Source organism: Chiloscyllium plagiosum, unplaced genomic scaffold (assembly GCF_037043375.1).
Source record: "Chiloscyllium plagiosum isolate Xiang-an unplaced genomic scaffold, Cpla_swu_hap1 HiC_scaffold_3, whole genome shotgun sequence".
Classification (NCBI taxonomy): Eukaryota; Metazoa; Chordata; class Chondrichthyes; order Orectolobiformes; family Hemiscylliidae; genus Chiloscyllium; species Chiloscyllium plagiosum.
The window spans coordinates 129,010,847-129,029,346 of record NW_028270141.1 but is presented as its reverse complement, the minus strand read 5'-3'; the positions used below and the strand labels follow the sequence as shown (position 1 = coordinate 129,029,346).

At 46.2% G+C, this 18,500-nt stretch overlaps 1 protein-coding gene across 1 annotated transcript in view; it reads left to right on the top strand.

Moving 5' to 3' along the window:
* The window catches only part of LOC148151344 (uncharacterized), a 138,039-nt gene extending 126,993 nt beyond the window's left edge, over positions 1–11,046 (top strand). The window contains exons 3-4 of the mRNA XM_087983346.1: positions 6,410–6,584; positions 10,881–11,046. Of these exons, the coding sequence (XP_087839472.1) occupies positions 6,410–6,584; positions 10,881–11,046 (341 nt within the window). The remainder of the gene's footprint in view (positions 1–6,409; positions 6,585–10,880) is intronic.
* The last annotated feature ends 7,454 nt before the right edge of the window (positions 11,047–18,500 follow it).

Sequence of the window (18,500 nt, the reverse complement as noted above, 5' to 3'; positions counted from 1 at the left end):
ACTATAAATGCCGGAGGAAAGATCACAGAAGCGCTTCACAGGAGGCTCCCAAGCACTGAGGTTGTCACCTAGACAGGGGACGAAACGTCTGCAACACAAATTCCCAGCTCGGCAAACAGAACCACAACAGACTCAAACAAACAGAGGTAGGACCAAAACAATCAAATTTTTACAAACCCAATAAACCAGCTCACCCCATGTGCACTGATTATAGTGTCTAACACTTTTAAAACTCCTGTCCAGTTCTGATGCAAGGTCAATGACCGGAAACATTGGGTGGGATTTTCCCCTCTGCAGAAGTGACAAATAATTAGGAAATATCTATCCTATGATTAAGGGATCAAGGGTTACGGGGAGAAAGCAGGAGAATGGGTTTGAGAAATATGTCAGCCATGATTGAATGGTGGAGCTGACTTGACGGGCCGAATAGCCTAAAACTGTTCCTATATCTGATGGTCTTATGGTTTGAGTGGGTGAGGGGTTGGAGAAAATGAAGCCGCTGATGTCATGTTGACAATCAGAATTCCCCTTCCCATTCCCTTTCCAACTCAATTACAATCTTAGTGAGAGGGTCAATGTTCAACCTTCCTGAACCAATGACCAATTACAGTCTTTCAGTGATCAATTTATGGCCATTTAAGAGCCTTAAGCTGCCATTTACCTGATTTGAGAGAAATATGGCAGCCTTCCTGAAAGTTATTCGTGGGGCATCTGCTGGTCAGGTTGGGCCTTGATTTACCACAATCTGTGGCAATCACAGGCACAGACAGTGTTTAGGGACGCTGCTGAAAACCACCACCAGACCCTAACCCAATCACCTTCCCTCATGTTCCTATCCCCTTGATCCCTCCTCAAAATATCACTCACTTCCCGATCCCTGCCAGCAGACTGGGCCTTCAATAAATTCATACCTCTGACTGGCTGACAAGCAAAGGCTGGAAGAACACAGCAAGCCAGGCAGCATCAGGAGGTGGAGAAATCGACATTTTGGGTGTAACCCTTCTGCAGATAAAGCTGCAGACAAAGGGGGTGGTGGATGCAGGGTGGTGAAGTGGGGTTAGGTGAAGTCAGGTAGAGAGTACAATCTGATTAGGCAATGGGAGGAATGAATCCAGTTGGTGTCTGGGAGGAGTGGAAAGGAAGGGAAGGGACTGGGAAGGGAGTCAGGGGATGGGAAGTGAGGTTATTTGAAATTGGAGAACTCAATGTTGAGTCCTCCGGGCTGTAGGCTGTCGTGACAGAAGATGAGGTGTTGTTCCTCCAATTTGTTGTTTGGTTTGTTGTGGCAATGGAGGAGGCCAAGGACGGTCAGGTTGGAAAGGGAATGGGAAGGGGAGTTCTGATCGTCAACATGACATCAGCGGCCTCATTTTCTCCAACTCCTCACCCACTCAAACATCACCCCCTTCGAACCTGCAGCACTCCACTATCTCCGCACCAACCCTGGTTCACAAAACCTGCTGACAAAGGTCTGGAGATCGAACCTCTGTCACAGAGGCCAGATGCCAACTCTCCAACACCACATCCTACCTCCCCCTTGCAGATAACCCCACTGCAACCCAACAGGCCAAAAACACTTGCACTGTCCGAGCCCTCATTGCCTCTGGTGGTGATCTCCCCTCCACTGCCTCTCACCTCTGTCCCAGCCCCATACTGCCTGGTTCCATCTGTACCCCAAGATCCACCGACCCAACTACCCCAGCCAACCCATCGTCTCAGCATGCTCCTTACCCACCAAACTCATCTTGTCTCACCTCGACTCCATCCTCTTCCCCCTTGGTCTCGTCACTTCCTACCTACATCCGCGACACTAACCACACTCTCCATCTCTTCAGCAACTTCCAGTTCCCTGGCCCACAGTGCTTTATCCTCACTATAGATGTGCAGTCCTAAAACACATCCATACCCGACAAGGACAGCCTCCAGACCCTCTGCTTCTTCCTCTCCAACAGACCTATCCAGTCCCCCTCCACCTTGCCAAACTGATCCTCACCTATAATAACTTTCCCTTTAACTCCTCTCATTTCCTTCAAGGCCTTGGGCACCTGGATGGACCCCAGATACACCTACCTCTTTGTTAGCTATAATCGAATAGTCCCTCTTCAGTGCATGCATAGGCACTGTGCACCAACTCTTCCGCCGTTACATCGATGACTGAATCATTGCAGCGTCCTGCTCCCAGGCTGAACTGGAGCAGTTCATCGACTTCACCCACAGCTTCCACCCCACCCTCAAATTCACTTGGTCCATCTTGGACACACCCCTACCCTTTCGTGACCTCTGCATTTCAATGCTGTGGTTCTGTTCGCCGAGCTGGTAGTTTTTGTTGCAAACGTTTCGTCCCCTGGCTAGGCGACATCATCAGTGCTTGGGAGCCTCCTGCGAAGCGCTTCTTTGATGTTTCCTCCGGTGTTTATAGTGGTCTGTCCCTGCCGCTTCCAGTTGTCAGTTTCAGCTGTCCGCTGTAGTGGTTGGTATATTGGGTCCAGGTCGATGTGTTTGTTGATGGAGTTTGTGGATGAATGCCATGCCTCTAGGAATTCCCTAGCTGTTCTCTGTCTGGCTTGCCCTATGATAGTAGTGTTGTCCCAGTCGAATTCATGTTGTTTGTTGTCTGCGTGTGTGGCTACTAAGGATAGCTGGTCGTGTCGTTTCGTGGCTAGTTGATGTTCATGTATGCGGATTGTTAGCTGTCTTCCTGTTTGTCCTATATAGTGTTTAGTGCAGTCCTTGCATGGTATTTTGTACACTACATTAATTTTGCTCATGTTGGGTATCAGGTCCTTCGTTCTGGTGAGTTGTTGTCTGAGCGTGGCTGTTGGTTTGTGTGCCGTTATGAGTCCTAGGGGTTGCAGTAGTCTGGCTGTCAGTTCCGAGATGCTCCTGATGTATGGTAGTGTGGCTAGTCCTTTTGGTTGTGGTATGTCCTCGTTCCGTGGTCTTTCTCTTAGGCATCTGTTGATGAAGTTGCGCGGGTATCCGTTTTTGGTGAATACCTTGTATAGGTGTTCCTCTTCTTCTTTTTGCAGTTCTGGTGTACTGCAGTGTGTTGTGGCCCTTTTGAATAGTGTCCTGATGCAGCTTTGTTTGTGTGTGTTGGGGTGGTTACTTTCATAGTTTAGGACTTGGTCTGTGTGTGTGGCTTTCCTGTATACTCTTGTAGTGAATTCTCCGTCTGGTGTTCTCTGTACCATAGCCAACTCCCATTCCTAGACGTAATGGTACAGAGAACACCGAACGGAGAATTCACTACAAGGGTATACAGGAAAGCCACACACACAGACCAAGTCCTAAACTATGAAAGTAACCACCCCAACACACACAAACAAAGCTGCATCAGGACACTATTCAAAAGGGCCACAACACACTGCAGTACACCAGAACTGCAAAAAGAAGAAGAGAAACACCTATACAAGGTATTCACCAAAAACGGATACCCGCGCAACTTCATCAACAGATGCCTAAGAGAAAGACCACGGAACGAGGACATACCACAACCAAAAGGACTAGCCACACTACCATACATCAGGAGCATCTCGGAACTGACAGCCAGACTACTGCAACCCCTAGGACTCATAACGGCACACAAACCAACAGCCATGCTCAGACAACAACTCACCAGAACGAAGGACCTGATACCCAACATGAGCAAAACTAATGTAGTGTACAAAATACCATGCAAGGACTGCACTAAACACTATATAGGACAAACAGGAAGACAGCTAACAATCCGCATACATGAACATCAACTAGCCACGAAACGACACGACCAGCTATCCTTAGTAGCCATACATGCAGACAACAAGCAACATGAATTTGACTGGGACAACACTACTATCATAGGGCAAGCCAGACAGAGAACAGCCAGGGAATTCCTAGAGGCATGGCATTCATCCACAAACTCCATCAACAAACACATCGACCTGGACCCAATATACCAACCACTACAGCGGACAGCTGAAACTGACCACCGGAAGCGGCAGGGACAGACCACTATAAACACCAGAGGAAACATCAAAGAAGCGCTTCGCAGGAGGCTCCCAAGCACTGATGATGTCGCCTAGCCAGGGGACGAAACGTTTGCAACAAAAACTTCCAGCTCGGCGAACAGAACCACAGCAAGGAGCACCCGAGCTACAAATCTTCGCATTTCAATCTCTGGTGACAGTCTCCAGACAGACATTTACTCTAAACCATCAGACTCCCACAACTACACCTCCTCCCTCCTGCAAGAACTCCAACCCATTCTCCCAATTCCTCTGTCTTCGCCACATCTGCTCAGACAAAGAGACATGCCATGTGCGAGCATCCCAGATGTCCACCTATTTCGAAAAAACGTGCTTTTCCCGCTTCTGTCATCCAGATAGCCCTCCACTGCACCACCTCCATTCCCTGCTCCACTGCCCTAACCTCTCCCCAACAACGTGGGAAAGACAGGGTCCCCCTTGTCTTCACCTACCACCCCACCAGTCTCCGCATCAAAAGTATCATCTTTAAACACGTCCGCCAACTCCAACTAGACCCCACCACCAAGAACATGTTCCCCTCCTCACCCCTCTCTGCCTTCCGCAATGACCACTCCCTTAGACAGTCCTTGGTTTATGCCACTCTCCCCAACACCCCCCCCCCCTCCACCCAACCCCCAAATCCCCAGGTACCTGCCCCTGCAACCGGATAAGATGCAAAACCTGCCGGATACCACCCCCCTCACCTCCCATCCATGGCGCCAAACAGTCCTTTCAGGTGAGACAGAGGTTCACCTCCCTCTTCTCCAACCTAGTTTACTGTATCTGGTGCTCACAATGTCATCTTCTCTACATTGAGGAGACAGAACATAAACTTAGGGAATGGTTCACCGAGCATCGCAGCCGGGCTTGCAGGGGCTGACCAGACCTCCCAGCCACCGCCCATTTTAATTCCCCTTCCCACTTCCTTTCTGACATGACAATCCTTGGCCTCCTCCATTCCCACAACAAACCACACTACAAATTTGGGGAAGAACATTTCATCTTCTGCCAGGTAGCCTACAGCCTGAAGGACTCAATGTTGAGTTCTCCAATTTCAAATAATCTCCTGCCCCATTCCCCCGACCCCCTTCCCAGCCGTCCCCATCCCTTCCACTGCTCCCTGCCACCAACCAGATTCATTCCTCCCATTGACCAACCAGGTGGTACCCTCTACCTGTCTTCACCTATCCCCACTTTACACTCTGCTCCTCCCACTCCGTTTGTCTGCCGTTCCCACTTACACCCACCCACAGTCCTGAAGAAGGGTTACACCTGAAGTGTCAACTTCACCTCCTGATGCTGTCTGGCTTGCTGTGTTGTCCCAGCCTCCTGTTTGTCTACCTTGGATTCCAGCAGCTGCAGGTTTTTTATCTCTATCCTCCAACTGGCTGGGAGATTCAGACGAGGTGAGATATCTATGTCCCAATATTTGACTGGAGGGAGTGCTGGAGAGATTTAATGCAGTGATACCAAGTCTGCAGGGCCTCTGTGTGGAGAGACTGTAGAAGTTGGGGTTACTTACCTTAGAGCAGAAAGGGTTAATAAGTGATTGGAGAGATCTATTCAAAACCACGAAGGGTAAAGGAGGAGAAACTGTGGGAGAGGTGTTAATGATGAGAGTATGTGAATTTCAGTCATTGTAACAAGGAAATGTTGTCATCACAGGAAATGATATCACCAACCCAAGGAAACCGAAACACAAATAAAATGTGGGCCATGCCACTAATACTTCATCTGGGGGCTCACTGATGATAATACCTGGTATGGTGACGAAACGTCTGAAAACAAACCTTCTTGCTCAGTGAGCAAACCTACATCCAGTTGCAACAATGTGCTATTGTCAAGGGGCTGGTTAGCTGACTTCGTTGTACAGCTGGCTTGAGGTGCAGCCTAATGCCAACAGCATGGGTTCAAGTCCTGCACAGGCTGAGGTCACCATGAAGGAAAACGTCCTCAAACTCTCCTTTTACATTAGGTGTGGTGACCCTCGGGTTAAACCACCACCAGTTCTCTCTCATGAGACAGTAGCTCTATCTACAGTCTGGTCAGACGAGAATGACTTTTCCTGTAGCATTGTGATCTGGAAAGCACTGCCTGGAATGGTGATAGAAGCAAATTCAGTCACAACATTCGAAAGATAAATGTTTCCACGATGAGGGAATATTTGCGTGTAGGTGTGAAAAGAGCAGGTCAGTGTAATGATCTGGTTAAAAATCGACCAAACATCCAGCAAAGGAGTCCCCTCCCCCAGCGCTGTGTCACTCTGTGAAGTTATTATTCAATCTGTCACATCAGTGTCTGCCCCACGTCAGCAATGTCACCCTGACCCCTCACCTGTAACCTCTGACTCACTGTCAGTGACACCACAAATGATCATCGAATAAAATATATTTTATTTACAGAAACAATCATTCCTGTCACTGCACCTTGGGGAATTTCTGGCCACGTGGTAAATGGAACAATTTTACAGAACTACATTGTTTATCTGCTTCTAGTTCCTCAAGTCAAGAGTCCACCAGCACCTACAGATCCAACGGTTACATTTGGAAATGCATCTGATAGTTGGTACTTTGTCAGGTGAGTTTAGCGGCTGATATAATGGCGAACTTAATGGAGGGCTCTTTATGTTGTAATGGTAATGTCCCTACCTTAGGCCTTGGTTCAAGTCCCACCAGCCACAACGTTTCTCTTCCTTTACCCTTCATGGTTTTGAATAGCTTTCTCCAATCACTTATTAACCCTTTCTGCACTAAGGTAAGTAACCCCAACTTCTACAGTCTCTCCACACAGAGGCCCTGCAGACTTGGTATCACTGCACTGGAACCAGTGTGTTGAGGGGTGATACAAACTCAGCAGCTCTGCCAGCATCTGTGAAGAGAGAAATCTCACACTGAGTCTGGTATAGCTCTTCAGTGAATAGGTGATGTCAGAGTAGGGGACAAAAGGAAGGAAGTCCAAAACAGAGTTACGTATGAACATAATAACTAAGGCTGGGAGTTACAGAGAGAGTCATAGAGAAGTACAGCACAGAAACAGACCCTTCGGATCAACTTGTGCATGCCGACCAGATATCCCAACCCAATCTAGTAGCATCTGCCAGCGCCCAGCCCATATCCCTCAAACCCTTCCTATTCATAGACCCATCCAGATGCCTTTTTAAATGTTGCAATTGTACCAGCCTCCACCACTTCTTCTGATAGCTCATTCCATACACATACCACCCTGTTGCTCCATAGGTCTCTTTTATATCTTTCCCCTCTCACCCTAAACCTATGTCCTCTAGTTCTGGACTTCCCCACCCAGGGAAAAGACTTTGTCTATTTATCCGATCCATGCCCTCATGATTTTATAAACATCTATAAGGTCACCCCTCAGCCTCTGATGTTCCAGGGAAAACAGCCCTCGCCTATTCAATCTCTGCCTATAGCTTAAATCCTCCAACCCTGACAACATCCTTGCAAATCTTTTCAGAACCATTTCAGATGCAGATTACCATCAAATATGATATTGTAGTGATGGAGATCTGGCTCAAGGCAGGGAAAGACTGCACATTAAATAAGCTGCTCAGGAAAGGAAGGGAGTCAAGGCAGTGGTGCTGTGGCTGTACTGATACAGCTTGGCTCGGGATGTGGCAAGTTCACGAGCACGAGTCTGCAGTCCTACTGCCGGAATGTTGTCAGGGCCCACAGCCTTTGTGGTATCCAGTGCCACCAACCATTTCTTGATATTGATGCAGAGTAAATCAAATTGGCTTCAGGTAAGCATCTGTGATGCTGGGGACCACTGGAAAAGGTAGAGATGGGTCATCCACTCGGCACTGCTGGTGAAGATTGCTGCAAATGCCTTGTCCTTTGCATTCATCTGCTGGTCTCTCCCATCCCTGAGGAGAGGGAATATTTGTGGAGCCTCCCCCTCCAGTGAGCTGTTTAATTGTCCACCACCATTCACAACTGGATATGGCGGGACTGCAAAGCTTCCATCTGATCCGTTGGTTGTGGGATCCCTTAGCTCTGTCTATCACTTGCTGCTTGTGGTATTTGGCACGCATGTAGTCCTGGTTTGTAGCTTCACAGTTTGACACCTCACTTACAGATGTGCCTGGTGCTGCTCCTGGCATACCCTTCTGCACTCGTATTGAGCCAGGGTAGATCTTGATCAAAACAGTAAGTCATGACAGGAGAGCTCAAAGCCATGGTGTGCTCTTCCTGCTGTACGTGGGAAGCTGATCACATTTCCAGTGCCCAGGGCTAGCAGGGGTGCAGGAATGGCCTCCAACTGCAGCTTCTTGAAGCTCAGCTTTCAGAACTGGAGGAATGGCTGGAGACTCTGTGGATCATCCATGAAGCTGAGAGTACTGCGAATAGCACATACAGGGAGATGGTCACACTGCAGGCTCAGATTTCATAGGCAGAATGGGAATGGGTGACCACCAGGCAGAGTAAGGGGCTAGGCAGGCAGTGCAGGAACCCCCTGTGGCTATTTTCTGCAAAACAGACACTTTGGATACTGTCGGGGGGAATGGTCCCTCAGAGAGGACCAGTAACAGCCACATCTGTTTCCCACGGTTCACCCTGTAGCAAAGGAGAGGAGGGGAAAGTGTGAGACTGCAATAGCTATCGGGGATTCAACTGGAAGGGGAATAGATGGATGTTTCTCTGGCAACAAATGAGATTCCAGGATTGGATGCTGTCTTCTTGGTGTTTGGGTCAAGGATGTCTCAGAGTGACTACAGGATATCCTGGAGGAGGAGGGTGAACAGCCAGTGGTCATGGTACACATTGGTCCCAATGACAGAGGATAAAATATGGCATCAGGTCCTAAATGCAGAATAAAGGACGTTAGGAAGTAAGTTGAAAGTATGACCTTAAAGGTTGTGATGTCAGGATTACTACTATTGCCACGTGCGAGTCAAGGTAGAAAGTCCAGGAAATTATAATTGAACACATGCTGGAAAGGTGGTGCAAGGGGAGGGTTGCAGATTCCTGGGACATTGGGACTGGTTCTGGGGAAGTGGAACCAGTACTAACTGGATGGGTTGCACATGGTCAGTGATCTCAGGTTCAGGATAATGCTGCAGGATTTCCTCAGGATAATGTCCTTGGCCCAAACATCTTCAGCTGTTTAATTAATAATCCTCCCTCCATTATAAGGTCAGAAGTGGGATATTCACTAATGATTACACAATGTCCAGCACCATTTGTCACTCATCAGATATTAAAGCAGCCCTTGTGCAAAGCAGCAAGACCTGGGCAGTATCCAGGTTTGGGCTGACAAATGATAAGTAACATTCAATACAAATGATAGGCAATGACTGTCTCCAACAGGGGAGAAGGTGACCATTGTCACTTGACATTCAATGGTGTTACTATCCCTGAATCCCCCACTATCTACATCCTGGGAGTTCCCAATGACCAAAACATCAACTGGACTAATCATATAACTACTGTGGCTACAAGAACAGGTCAGAGGTATCCTGCAACAAATAACTCACCTATTAACTCTCCAAAACATGTCCATCATCTACAAAGCAAAAGTGTGATGGAATATTGCCCACCTGACTGCCATTGGGCAGCTCCAATAACATTCAAGCAGCTTGACACCATCCAAATCAAAGCAGTTCACTTGGTTGGCATCAGATTCACAAGCATCTACTCTCTCCACCATCGACACCTGGCAGCAAAGTAATACAAAGAACTGTGATGTTGGGAATATAAAACAGAAATGGAAAGTTCTGGAGAAACTCAGCAGTTCTTGCAGCATCTGTGGAGAGAGAAACAAAGTTAACATTTCATGTCCAGTGATCCTTCATCACAGGTTATTTCTCCGCAGATGTTGTCAGACCTGCTGAGTTTCTCCAGCACCTTCTGCTTTTGCTACGAAGGTAGCACTTTCCAAAGCCATGAACCCCTCTCCACCCCCCGCCACTCCCTGTCTCACCTGGAAGGAGAAGGGCAGCAGATATGTGAGATCACCACCACCTGCAAATTCCTGAATTGGAAATCTATTACCGTCCTTTCTGTTTCTCTGGGTCAAATTCCTGGAACACCCCCACCACCCCAGCGGGATTGTGTATGTACCTACACCAAATAGACAGAAGTAGTCTGGGAGGCAGCTAAATGCCATCTTCTCAAGGGCAGGTCGGGATAGGCAATAAATACTCATATAGCCAGTGATACATAAGGCCCATGAATAAAGATTTTAAAACATCCTCCTGACATCACCTTCAGAAACGGTTCCCTCTCATTCTTGTCCCACGAGTCAGTGAGAACAGCTTTTCTTTGTCTCCCTTACCTAACTCATGTCACTGTCTCGTACAGCTCCAATCAACTGTCCAAGGACAAATTTCCCAGCTTCTCCACTCTAAACCTATTGGTAAAATCCCTCTGCATCCTCACAAGGTGCAAATATCATTCCTAAAGTGTGAGTGATTATCACTTCACACAATGCTTAAACTGTGACCTAACCAGCAGTTTACAAAGCTTCAGCATGACCTCGCCCCATTTGTACTCACTACCCCCAGTATTGAAGCTCAAAGTGCCCCATGTTTCCTTAATATGTGCTGCATCTTTCAATGGTCAATATCCCTCAGATCTCCCTGTTCCTGGTATATTTTCATCATCGATAATGATTCCCAACATCCCTTTTCCCAGAGTTTCTCACCTCACTCCCCTGTCCTAAATTCCATCTGCCACGTGTCTGCCCATTCTGTGAGGTTATTGATGACATTCCTGTAGCTGGGATTGCACTGAATGGTGGAGGGTTCTCAATGACCTGAATGGCTGTCACCTGTTCATATTGATCTGTTAATCTACTCAGATCCAGGCAGACGTTGTCACGAGGAATGAGAATGAAATGTCTATATTCATATTACAGAGTAGTTGATAGGAAACTGGAAGAGAAACAATATGAAGAACATGTGCTTGAATTCCTGAAGGATTTGGAAGAAGACAACCAACCCTTTGAACCAGAACGTTTTACTCTTAATTTCTATCGCAAATGGGGGCTAATGGATAGAGCTTTTCTTAAAGCTTCCAAATGATTTTGTTTTGTAAAGTTCTGTTCCCTTTACAGACATATAACAGTCAATCGCGCTTAACTCTGTCTTAAACTGTTTTATTCATATACAAGGTACATCTTGGCTTTAACCTGGATTAGCATGGTCTCCTAATCTAAGAAAGGATTTACCTAGCTGTTGGGATTTGGACTCAAATTCCAGAGTAAGAAAGTTTGTGTCATGGAATAATCTTCCTGGTAAGAAAGACAATATTAAATGCAAACCAAAAAGAAAGATTATACAATAAAGGTTATGGTTAGTACTAAACATTTCACTCATTGAGACATACCACAGTACACAGGTGTTATAACACAAGGTAAACCCTTCAACTAATTAAACCAAACACACAGAAATGCTAATTACCTCACCATCTGTCAAAGTAAGAGAACTACCCCAAATCTCACTATTTAAAGAAAAACAAACTTATTCTTTATCTAGAACTGTAAACCTCCTTTATTTATCTACCTCCCACTCTATAACAATATAGCCCCTATTAAATTTACAGCAAATTAATTTTCAAAACCAGGCAGCAGTGTTAGTTCTCCTCTGCAGATTTCCCTGGGTCATTTTCAGCATTCTGCTGTAAAGATGTTTCATATGAGAAAGGTACCTTTCAGGGAGCAGTGTTGCAGGCACTCTGCATGACAGTAGATGCTCTCTGTCTCTGGCTAACTGTCCAAAATACCTGCTTTTTATACTCCAAGATATCGGATCATCTCATTGGTTTGATGTTGTCAAATTCAAATTCGATTGGTTTTTACTATCTTGGGGCATAGTTTAAACTGATTGGTTGAATTCAATCGGCTGTGAAAAAAACAAGGTATCTTATGTTACAGCCCAAATGTTACATCTTCAAATTGTCCAGTCCGCTTTCTGCCTGCAGTCAGTTACATGACAGAGGCCTGCATTCACTCTCTCTTAAAGGTACACCTTCAACTTCATAACACAGGTTCAGGACATGTGGGTCTGTCTTTCCATCAACACCCAAACATCTGACATTCCTTGAACCTGATCTGTTGACTCATAAAACACTTGGATGTTTTCGTTTTCGTCAACTTAACTCAAATGTACACACAAAATCCTCTTGCAGCTTGAACACTTCAACTTTAATTTCCCAGTCTACCTCAACCCCTGTCACCGCAGTTACTCGCAGATTGCCTCTCTCTCTGTCTCTCTGTCTCTGTCTCTGTCTCTCTCTGTGTCTGTCTCTCTCTCTCTCTCCACCACGTACTCCCCCCCCCCCCCCACCAACATCTACAGCTTCAGCTTAATACTCTGTTCTAAGAACTTCTTAAAAGAGCCTTTTTCTTTCACTTTCTGTACAGGCAGTTGCCATTAATCTGAACACAGGATTTTATACTGATCTAATACACACAACCTGGATGTTTTATGCAAAATCTTCTACCTGTCTCTACATTACTTTTGGAAAATCCCTTAGACTATGACAATGAACCATCAACTGATCATGCTCCTGCCCATTTGCTATGATGAACTCCAACCTTTCACTCTCAGAAAGACCTCGTTTTTGCAAGTGTGCTCCTGGTAAGGCTCCTGGCACACTCACCTTTTTATATCCCCTTCTCTGTCCTGCCTGAAAACTCTGTGTCCAGGGATGTTGAGCTGCCATCCTTGCCTCTCTTTTAGCCAATAATCTATTATAGCAATTATAAATAAAGTAAGGGATATGATTTTTAAGAGAGGGAAGAAGCTCGAGGACCTGGATGTTTGTAGTTTATTATCTGCCTCATGAGCAGTCATTGCATTCCCCTTCAGGGTAAATACATCCTTCCTTATGTAAAGAGACCAAAAGATTGTGATCCCACATTTATCACTGAAGTGAGAGATTCGGACTCTTCACTCCCATTGTAGTGAAGACCAGCATGCTCTTTGTTTTCCTCATTGTTTGCTGAATGCGTACATGAACTTTCAAACCACACATTAACCAGACATTAGGTTCCAGCTCTGGTCACTCTGACTGTCCCTGACAGAGCAGTCCTGGATGCTCATGTTCCTTTTAACACAAGTTTTGCCCAGTGTTTCAGATTCATTCCTGATCAACCATTTCTGTGAGGCATTGGTGACATCAGTTTAAATTCGTAATTCAACACATACACAGGGTTAAATTCAACTGTTGACGGGGAGCTGGGTCCTTCACTGGGAAGCAGGGATTAAATGTTCTTTTCTCTAATCTTGTTTGAAATGAATGAATTGTGCACGGCCTAAGACAGGGATGGTTCTGGTGATGGATTATACTTCTGTTTAATCTCAGTCATGCTGGGTCAGAATGTTTCACGTTGATGTGGTCAGAGCTCATTGACAGTGGGAGGGATTACAGAGCCTGGTTGTCTGAGGTGGGTCGGTGCTGGAACTGCCCTGTGGAGTATTCCTACATGGAATGGATTTGTATTCCATCAATATTCATTGTTGTGACTCTTTTGTAATGATGTCAAACCTTTATCTGAAAGTCAGTGACACATGAGATTCACAAGGCACATTTCAATAAACATCAGGTTACACATAACAGTCAGCTTTGTGCTGTGGTGTCTGAGGTCAGAGTTTGCACTTGTTGAACTCTGCAGCACAAGGGAAGGCAGTAGGAGAGTGGGAACTTGCATTGAGACTCAGGATCAGGAGGGGTCAGTGAGAGTTATAGAGTCATAGAGTCATAGAGACGTACAGCATGGAAACAGACTCTTCCGTCCAACCCGTCTGTGCCGATCAGATATCCCAACCCAATCTAGTCCCACCGGCCAGCTCCCGGCCTTTATCCCTCCAAACCCTTCCTATTCATATACCCATCCAAATGCCTCTTAAATGTTGCAATTGTACCAGCCTCCACCACTTACACATACCACCCTCTGCATGAAAAAGTTGCCCCTTAGGTCTCTTTTATATCTTTCCCCTCTCACCCTAAAGCTATGCCCATGTGGACTGGAGCCTGGAGGAAGGTGAGGGTCTTGCAATTGGAACAAGAAACATCCAGACACACGGAGAATTATATATTAGTGAGGAATGTGTTCCCAGTCTCACTGGGCGAACTTACATTTGAATTGGAACGAACAAGAATGAAGAGAGTGGAAGTGGGGGACACTGTGGTTACTGCCGTCAGGAACACCAGGCCAGGGTGAAAATTCTGCCCTCTGTGTGGGCAGTAGAATATTCCCTTTTCCTGACATTCCTGATGGTCAGACACTGGACATTGTGCTGGGAATGAGGAGAAAGGTTGTTTCTCAATCCAGTTCAGTTTTACTCAGGTCAGTGCAGGTTCAGAAAACAGCTGGATCTAGGTGAGGAAGGACAAGTGGAAGATTCTGGGAACCAGGAATGATGCAGCTTCAAACTGGTCCCTAAAATGGAGAAAAATCCCAACGTGAAATCAGAATCCAGAGTCTGATGTTAGGATAAAATTCAGCTTCAGATCTGCCCACCCTGAGAGCTCTACCCATATATAGACTGACTGAATGTGTAATTGAGGAAATGATCTATTCCAATATGATTCCTGTTAACAACCTTCATTCACAGGCTCCTTGTGTGGAATGAAGAAGCTATTGTCTTTGAGGCAGTGTTTGTGTTTTTCTAACTGCTGGGAATGTTTTCTCGCTGGGAATGTTTTCTCGCTGGGAATGTTTTCTCGCTGGGAATGTTTTCTCACTGTGAAATAAAGAGGGTGATGCATCACAACACTAGGTCTCCTGTTCAATTCTTTACTCTGAGGGAAATCCAGGTCAATGATCATATCATGAATTTAATATTCAATAAATACTCCCACATTTCACTGAAACAAATGTGTCGACATATTGAAGATTGAACGTAATAATTCTCCTATTTTAGAGGATTGATCCTGCATTAACGGAGGGCATTTGGCCCACAGTGTACCTGAGCTCCAGGCAAACAGATGTTGCTAATGTAAAGGCAAGGAGTTACATGTGTGGTCAAAGATTGATGTGTGTCGAAAGGTTTTCAGTTTCACAACACTCCAGGAGCAGTCACAACAATGCCTTGTACAGTTTCAGCCCCTCTTCCTACTTTCATCTTGTAATAAATGCAAAATTCCCATTTGCAGTGTCTGCACACTAGTTTCTGCTATTCATGCCCAAGCCCCTCTGTATCAAAACCCTCTGAAGTTTCTCTGTATTTAGACAACAAATTGCCTTTCTAACCTCCGTTCAAAACGAGTAACAGCACACTTAACCAAGTTAAACTCCAATCTGTCAAATTTTGATAATTCTTTTGTAAATTTCTAATTTCTTCATTACAACTTATTTTCCTATCTATTGTAGTGATTCTTCAAATCCCTGATCTTTTGGAATGGGAGAGCAGGCTCGAGGGGCTGAATGGCCCACTCCTGTTCCTATTTCCCATGGTATTGTAGTTACAGTGAAAGTCACCATCGTCCCAGAGGCTGTTCTCTCCCATTAGATAGAGGTGGCTGCTGGTGCAGAGTTATACCGGAGGGTCAGCAGGCCTCAGGCAAGGGGTGAGGGGGAATATGATGGGGTAGCATTGTTGGCGTGTGATAGAATAGTAAGGATAGTAAGAAATGATCTGGAATCAGAAGATGTAGAATCCATAAAGGTGGAGGTAATAAATGAACCAGGTGAGAGGATACTGTGACAAGTTGTCTATCAGAAGTATCATAGAAACCCTACAATGTGACGGCAGGCCATTCAGCCCACTGAGGCCACAACAACCCCCTGAACAGCATCCCACCCAGACACACCTCCTACCTTCCCATGTAACCCTCCATTTAACATGGCTCACCTACCTCACCTGCATATCTCTGGACACTCTGGGCAATTTAACCTATTCGCCTTTGGACTGTGGGAGGAAACCGGGTTACCCAGAGGAAATCCACAAAAATTCGGAGAGAATGCATAAACTCCACTCCTGCCCCAGGGAGTGAATTCAAACCCAGGTTGTTGCCACTATGAGAAAGTAGAGCTGACCACTAAGTCACATGCAGCCCCTAGTAACCTATATATATCCAATAAGAGGCAATCTAACCATTGTCTTTTGAAATTCAGTGAAAGCAGGTGAGAAACTAGGAATTCTGCAGTGAATAACTCACCTCCTGACTTCCCAAAGCCTGTCCAAAATACAAGGCAGGAGTGTGATGGAATACTCTCCAAGATTAGATTAGATTACTTACAGTGTGGAAATAGGCCCTTCGGCCCAACATGTCCACACAGACCCGCCGAAGCGCAACCCACCCAGACCCGTTCCCTTACATTTACCCCTACACCTAATACTACGGGCAACTTAGCATGGCCAATTCACCAAACCTCCACTTTTTTTTGGACTGTGGGAGGAAACCGGAGCACCCAGAGGAAACCCACACATACACGGGGAGAATGTGCAAACTCCACACAGACAGTCACCTGAGGTGGGAATTGAACCCGAGCTAACCACTGTGCCACCGTGCCTCTCCAGAATCTCACCAAAGTTCCTCGACAGAATCTTCTAAAGCCTTGAGCATTTCCATCTCAAAGAACAAGGACAGCAGATAACAGTGGATCGCCACCATCTGCACATTTCCCTCTAATCCACTCACCATCCAGACTTGTTTAAGTTAAATTGACTTATTACAGGTGTGAAGGCTCACTTTCAAACCACATTAAATGCACTTCACTGGAATACTCTCGTGCTGACTCTTGGTGTAGCTGATACAAGTTCCTGAGTCATCACTGAAGCAGTTCTTGCAAAAAGGACAAATATTACCCGTAACTGGAAATGGCTGAGCCAGTACAAGATCTGATGGGTGACCCACCTTTGATTTTCGAATCAAAATCCATAGTTCTTGTGCAATGGTTGGTCTGTGCGAGGGTTGGTCTGTGCGATAGTTGGTCTGTGCGATGATTGGTCTGTGTGATGGTTGGTCTGTGTGATGGTTGGTCTGTGTGATGGTTGGTTTGTGTGATGGTTGGTCTGTATGATGGTTGGTTTGTGCAATGGTTGATCTGTGCAATGGTCTGTGTAATGATTGGTCTATGTGTGGTTGGTTTGTATGATGGTTGGTTTGTGTGATGGTTGGTTTTTGCGATGGTTGGTTTTTGCGATGGTTGGTTTTTGCGATGGTTGGTCTGTGTGATGGTTGATCTGTGTGATGGTTGATCTGTGCGATGGTTGGTCTGTATGATGGTTGGTTTGTGCAATGGTTGGTCTGTGCGATGGTTGGTCTGTGTGATGGTTGGTCTGTGCGATGGTTGGTCTGTGCGATGGTTGGTCTGTGCGATGGTTGGTCTGTGCGATGGTTGGTTTGAGTGACGGTTGGTCTGTGCGATGGTTGGTCTTTTCGATGGTTGGTCTGTATAATGGTTGGTCTGTGTGATGGTTGGTCTGTGTGATGGTTGTTTTGTTCGATGGTTGGTCTGTCCGATGGTTGGTCTGTAAGATGGTTAGTCTGTGCGATGATTGGTCTGTGTGATGGTTGGTCTGTGTGATGGTTGGTCTGTGTGATGCTTGATCTGTGCAATGGTTGGTCTGTACGATGGTTGGTCTGTGCGATGGTTGGTCTGTGTGATGGTTGGCCTGTGTGATGGTTGGTCTGTGCGATGGTTGGTCTGTGTGATGGTTGGTCTATGCGATGGTTTGTCTGTGCGATGGTTGGTCTGTGCGATGGTTGGTCTGTGTGATGGTTGGCCTGTGTGATGGTTGGTCTGTGTGATGGTTGGTCTGTTCGATGGTTGGTCTGTGCGATGGTTGGTCTGTGTGATTGTTGGTCTGTATGTTGGTTGGTTTGTGCAATGGTTGGTCTGTGCAATGGTCTGTGTAATGATTGGTCTATGTATGATTGGTTTGTATGATGGTTGGTTTGTGTGATGGTTGGTTTTTGCAATGGTTGGTCTGTGTGATGGTTGGCCTGTGTGATGGTTGGTCTGTGTGATGGTTGGTCTGTTCGATGGTTGGCCTGTGTGATGGTTGGTCTGTGTGATGGTTGGTCTGTTCGATGGTTGGTCTGTCCGATGGTTGGTCTGTGCGATGGTTGGTATGTGCGATGGTTGGTCTTTGTGATGGTTGGTCTGTACGATGGTTGGTTTGTTCAATGTTTGTCTGTTCGATGGTTGGTCTGTGTGATGGTTGGTCTGTGCGATGGTTGGTCTGTGCGATGGTTGGTCTGTGTGATGGTTGGTCTGTGTGATGGTTGGTCTGTGTGATTGTTGGTCTGTGTGATGGTTGTTCTGTGTGATGGTTGGTCTGTGCGATGGTTGGTCTGTGTGATGGTTGGTCTGTGTGATGGTTGGTCTGTGTGACGGTTGGTCTATGCGATGGTTGGTCTGTGTGATGGTTGGTCTGTGCGATGGTTGGTCTGTGCGATGGTTGGTCTGTGCGATGGTTGGTCTGTGCGATGGTTGGTCTATGCGATGGTTGGTCTGTGCGATGGTTGGTCTGTGTGATGGTTGGTCTGTGCGATGGTTGGTCTGTGCGATGGTTAGTCTATG